The sequence below is a fragment of the Lolium perenne genome, chromosome 6 (genome assembly GCF_019359855.2).
Source record: "Lolium perenne isolate Kyuss_39 chromosome 6, Kyuss_2.0, whole genome shotgun sequence".
NCBI lineage: Eukaryota > Viridiplantae > Streptophyta > Magnoliopsida > Poales > Poaceae > Lolium > Lolium perenne.
The window spans coordinates 44,272,031-44,277,207 of NC_067249.2; the positions used below are offsets into that span (position 1 = coordinate 44,272,031).

The window sequence follows — 5,177 nt, forward strand, 5'->3', positions numbered from 1 at the left end:
CCTCTTTTAGGGTTAGTTTTCCATCATCTTTCGTATCTGCTAGGCTCAACTACGCGTAGGATGTTCCGGTTATACGGTGAAAACCCTAAACTGTCGTAGATCGATTTAGCTTAATATTAATGAAGCAGGACGCCCATGTTATTGCAAGATTTAACATGAACCATGGGTCAATCGGCTCCTTGAGCCGATGAGCAGGATAACCTGAGAGCCGATCGAGGCTCATTTAATGTTTACGTGTCTATCATGCAGGAAACTAATCGAAGCGATCCAACACCTCCCTGACCAGGTATAGGTTAGGTGGCACGCCCTTGCGACCGTCAGGATGTGTGCCAGAGCATTGCGGGACGACGTCGAGGGACCAGGGCCCACCAGCAGTCTTGGCAGCCTCCCGGCTCTTTGTGTTGCTCGCCGCTGCTCGCCGGTGGGTTTTGGCAGGCAATAATGACATGGTCAATTGGATGGCTAATAGAATGGATGATATGGATAGCTTGCATGTTGAGATAGACAACTTAAATGACCTTCTAATGGGATTTTGCTTTATAAGAGATATAGACAGGTGGACCAAACGGCTGTATGATATACTAGCATAATGGTAAACACAACCTCCAAAAGAGAAAGTTTACTAGACCGTCCAAATATATTGATGTAGGTCAATCGGGCCAAGCGTGAAAATACACGATGATCGCGAAGACATAGCGAGAATCTTATCATCTGCCTCACTGAAACCGATGGGCGTGACCATAAGGTGAAGTGGAAGGGAATATATGAATAATCTCAAACATGAAACATCAAGGTCAAGCAGACAGGAATCCTGTTCTGTACATCACATATCGAAAAGAAGAGGCAAGCAAATTAAAAGGAACTTTTTTTTGAAGGATTCTTTTATCGGTATTGTTTTGGGAGGACCATTTGAGCCATCTCGAACTTAGTAGCAGGCTCTAACATGTCTAAGGGGCTTTATTAGCAGGCTGTGACCAGTTTAGGATTGCTTCTAATCTGGTGTTGTTACTCAGCCCGAAACACTAAATTGCTCAGATATCCTCATGCCATTGCTTTTGAATTAGGCTGTTTGCCCTGGGTCAATTTCACCCAAGTTGCAAAAATTAAATAGCACTAGCATGAAAACTTGCAGGGGGTCGGGGGTTTACTCCGCTTTTAGGAAAAACAAATTAAACATGAAACTTTTTAGTTTCACAACAATTATGAAAACACAATCATGTGTGTTATACAGGGAACATGGCTATTGCTCCGGTGTCCCCCACTCTAAACTTTGTTCTATTTAGACGGCTAGGATCTGCTGATACCCCTTCGTGGGTTGACTTAACATGTGTGTTTGGTTCATGGGCAAACATGTACATGCTGGGATGGGATAAAATATGTTTAATTAACGATTAATAGAAAAAGATAAATATGCCATTAACACACCGGTTAATATGTAATTAACGGGTCCTTTTCCCTTTGTGGTGGAGGCCGGGCCTAGCGGGCGCCCGCCTACCCGTGCCTAGCAAGGTCACTACCCGCACATATTTAGCGAGGCCGTTTCTATCGACTGGGTGTGGCGCAAACGTAACAAGCTCGTTGCTCGCCACGCCATGGAGGCCGCCGCCGCCGAGCTAGGGAGCCACGGTGAAAATCAAGCCCGCCGCTTACCGCGCCCTGCAGGCCGCCGATGTCGAGCTGGGGAGCCACGTGGAAAAGCAAGCCCACCGCTCGCCGTGACATGGTGGCCGCCGCTGAGCTGGGGAGCCACACATACGACGGTGGCAGGTGTCAGAGTCGCGTCGACGGCCATGGATTCTCAAGCGGCTAGTGAGATTAGTCATGAAATTCACGGATCATATGATCCAACCTTTCTCAGAAATATTCGACTTTTGGGATGGGATCATCCATATTTTCTAGTCACGAACCAAACACACGTTTACCACCTGAACGTCGTTCGCAGGGGACACCGGAGCACAGCCCAGGGAAACTAATCAGACCTCACCCCGATCAACTTAACCGGACCCTGAAGGCAATGCTATATATGTTGAGTCCGTGATCGGCATATCATGTGGCGCCACGTGTACTAGACCACAACCCCGTGGAGAACGGCGTTGCCTATGCACGTCGACCCACGGACCGGTGCACACGAGCACAAGCTATGAATATGCCTGTGGCACTTGGCGAGGCTACGTTAGCTCAGCTGCAGAAACACAGCAGAGCAGGGCACAGCAGAGGACGCCATTGCAGCCAGGGCAAGCACAAAGACAGCTCGAAAACTTGGCAGAGAGATAGCTGCCTCACCTAGCTCAAGGTTTCCATCGAAAGCAAAGCACCCCGTGCGCGACACAACTCGCCGATCGAGACCTACAAATACCCAGCAGCCTCAAGCTCTTCCATCTCATCCAGCAGCAGCAGCCCAAGAAGCACTTGTGCAATCTTGATCCTGTGACTATCTAGCTAGCCAGCGGCTGAGTATTGATCTTGGAGCTGGGCCATGGCGAAGGCAGCTGGTTACGGCCTTGGGTTCGCGTGCTTTGCTCTCGTGGCGACCATGGCCAGCGCCACGCAGTTCCAGGTCGGCGGTAACAACGGCTGGAGCGTGGCCGGCGCCAGCGCGCAGTCGTACAACACCTGGGCCATGAAGAACAGGTTCAAGATCGGCGACACTCTAGGTAATAATTCAGATATGGAAAGATCTTCGTCAGGTTTCAGCCATGATCGAGGAGCCCCGCATTTGGCCATGTCCCATGATCAAACCTCGCTTCTTCTTCTGTTAATGGTGGCTTTTGGCTGTGGTTGTGCAGTGTTCGTGTACCCCAAGGACACGGACTCGGTGCTGGTGGTGCAACCGGCCGACTACAACGCCTGCAACACGTCGTCGTACGACAAGAAGTTCGCGGACGGCAACACCGTCTTCACCCTGGACCGCGCCGGCGCCTTCTTCTTCATCAGCGGCGTCGACGCCAACTGCCGCGCCAACGAGAAGCTCATCGTCATGGTCCTCGCTGGCCGCAATGGCAACTCCAGCGGCGGTGCCTCCCCTTCCTCGCCTGTCGCCCCGCCTCCGGCGTCTTCTGCGCCGTCTGCTTCCAGTCCGCCGCCGGCAGCGTCTCCTGCGCCGTCTGCTTCCAGTCCGCCGCCGGCGACGGTGTCTCCTCCCGCGCCCGCTCCTAAGGTTCCCAGCGCCACCTCGGCCCCTCCCCCCGCTTCCGTCTCCGCCCCGGTGACACCGCCAAGCTCGGCGCCGGCGGCCTCGTCCCCTCCGTCTGCTCCTCCGAGCTCTTCGCCACCGTCGACTACACCGTCGGCTCCGGCGGGCGCCCCGCCGATGCCGCCACCAGCGACCGCTCCGGCCGGCGCAGATGGAGGATCGACGAACACGACCGGCGCGTCACCTCCCACCGGCTCCACCAACCAGAACAGCGCCGGGTTCATGGTGACCGGCGCCGCCGCCTCGGCCGCGGCCTGCATCGTCGGCTACGCCATGCTTGCTGTCTGAGCTCTGAAGCGTGAGGAACGAAGGGCGATCCACTTGTGTAATTGAGATGTGTGTCGAATTGTCGATTGATCTATTTGTACGTATTCGTTTTCCATCGGATGAAATAAAGAGGAAACGAGACGATTCTTGAGAAAAGCGATCGAAGCCCGCACGGCGATGCCGTGCCGCGCGAGGTCGACGTACGGCGAACGGGAATTAAATGGCAGGACGGGACGAGCTCCGCAACGGCTAAAATGGTGCAAGTCGCGGCCTACATGCCCGATGGGCCCGCTGCCGTGTGATATCAGGCGGGCACCTTCTGTTTTTTTTTTTTTTTTTGCCGTATGTACCTCGGATATCTTCTGTTTTTCAAACTTCAAAATATTTTATCTCCTAAATCTTAAGTTGAAATTTCGATCTGTTTCACGATTAGGTTTTTCGCGACGAGTCATCGAAACAAGATCTTATTCTAATAAGTTTTTGCAAGTTTTTTTTTATGTACCTAGTCGCCCTCACCATGTAAGCCTTGCACATGATTAAACTGGATCAAATACCCACTCTCTAGAAATGTAGATCATTGCTATGACAAAAGAAAATGTAAAAATTACCCGGTGACTATGTATAATCTGATTGGTAACAATTTACTAGTAAACTGGTGGCTACAGATCTTTTGAAAAAAACCCTAGCGCTCTCGCGCCGCTCCCGCGAGCGGCCGGGAGCCCGTGGCGGCGCTCCTCCCCGACCCCTCCCTCCCCTCCCCCTCCGTCTCGCCGCCGCCAGAGGGCGTCGCCGGGCGAAGCCCGCGCGGCGCCGGTGGCGGCGGGGCCCCCTCTCCTCGCGCGCGGTGGTGGCGGCGCGGGCCGTCCGCCGCCGGTGAGGGCGCCGCGCCGGGCGTCGGGCGTGGCGGCGCGGAGCTCCGGCGTCGGCGTGGAGACGGCGCACCCCTTGGCGTGCTCGCGGCGGTGGTTCCTCCCCGGAGCGACCTCGACGGCGGGCGGCGCGGCCTCTGCCCTGGTGGTCTGGTGGAGGCGACGGCGGCGCGGATGACGACCGGCGCGGTGGGATGTATGGCAGGCGGCGGCGGAGCGCCTGCTCGGGCTCGACGTGGAGGCCGCCTGGTGCGGTGGTGGCGGCTCCTTGGGCCTCCGCGGGTGCGGACCAAGGCAGGGGCCTGATCCCCTTCGAGCCGTCTTCGTCCCAGATCTGCTGGCGCCGACAGCCATGGGGGCTGAAGGTGGCCGCTTTCGCAGGTTCGGCTCGGATCTCCTCGCGTCTTGCTTCGGTGGTGCTGGTTGCGGCGGCCGGCCTGCGCCTTGGTTGGCGGTCGGTGGCCACTCGTCGTTGCCCTTTGCTCTCCCCTAGGTTGTCAGTTTGCAGAGGTGGGACGCCGGGGCGGCGGCCCCGGACGGTGGGAGTTCTGCTGGTTGACGGGCGAGCCAGAGACTCGGGTGCTGGTCGGGAGCCTCGGCCGTGTGGACGACGTGGTTCCGGCGAGCCACATGCTGTGTCAGTGGGGCGGATGTTGCTACGGCGGCGACCGCTCCCCTGTGTGGATGGGCAGAGTGCTATTGCCGGGGGAAACCCTTGCCCGTTTGGGCCACGACGGCGACGTCCGTGGACGTCGTTCCCTTGTTGAAGGCGTCGGTGTGGCGGCGCTCGGTTCAGCCACGACCTCCGGGTGAAAACCCAAGATCTTTGGATCGGGCGGTAGCGACGC

At 56.3% G+C, this 5,177-nt stretch overlaps 1 protein-coding gene across 1 annotated transcript; it reads left to right on the forward strand.

Annotated features, from left to right (window-relative positions):
* The first annotated feature begins 2,150 nt into the window (after positions 1-2,150).
* On the forward strand, positions 2,151-3,616 carry LOC127321189 (uncharacterized). Its single transcript, XM_051350230.2, has 2 exons — positions 2,151-2,654; positions 2,787-3,616. The coding sequence occupies exons 1-2, from the start codon at positions 2,477-2,479 to the stop codon at positions 3,479-3,481; spliced, it is 873 nt and encodes a 290-aa protein (XP_051206190.1). The 5' UTR covers positions 2,151-2,476; the 3' UTR covers positions 3,482-3,616.
* The last annotated feature ends 1,561 nt before the right edge of the window (positions 3,617-5,177 follow it).

What these genes read in the sequence shown, in the direction of transcription:
- LOC127321189 (XM_051350230.2), top strand. Translation starts at nt 2,477, where the DNA reads ATGGCGAAGGCAGCTGGTTACGGCCTTGGGTTCGCGTGCTTTGCTCTC. An exon ending in CAAGATCGGCGACACTCTAG is followed by an intron (nt 2,655 to 2,786) that starts GTAATAATTCAG and finishes GTGGTTGTGCAG; the next exon opens with TGTTCGTGTACCCCAAGGAC.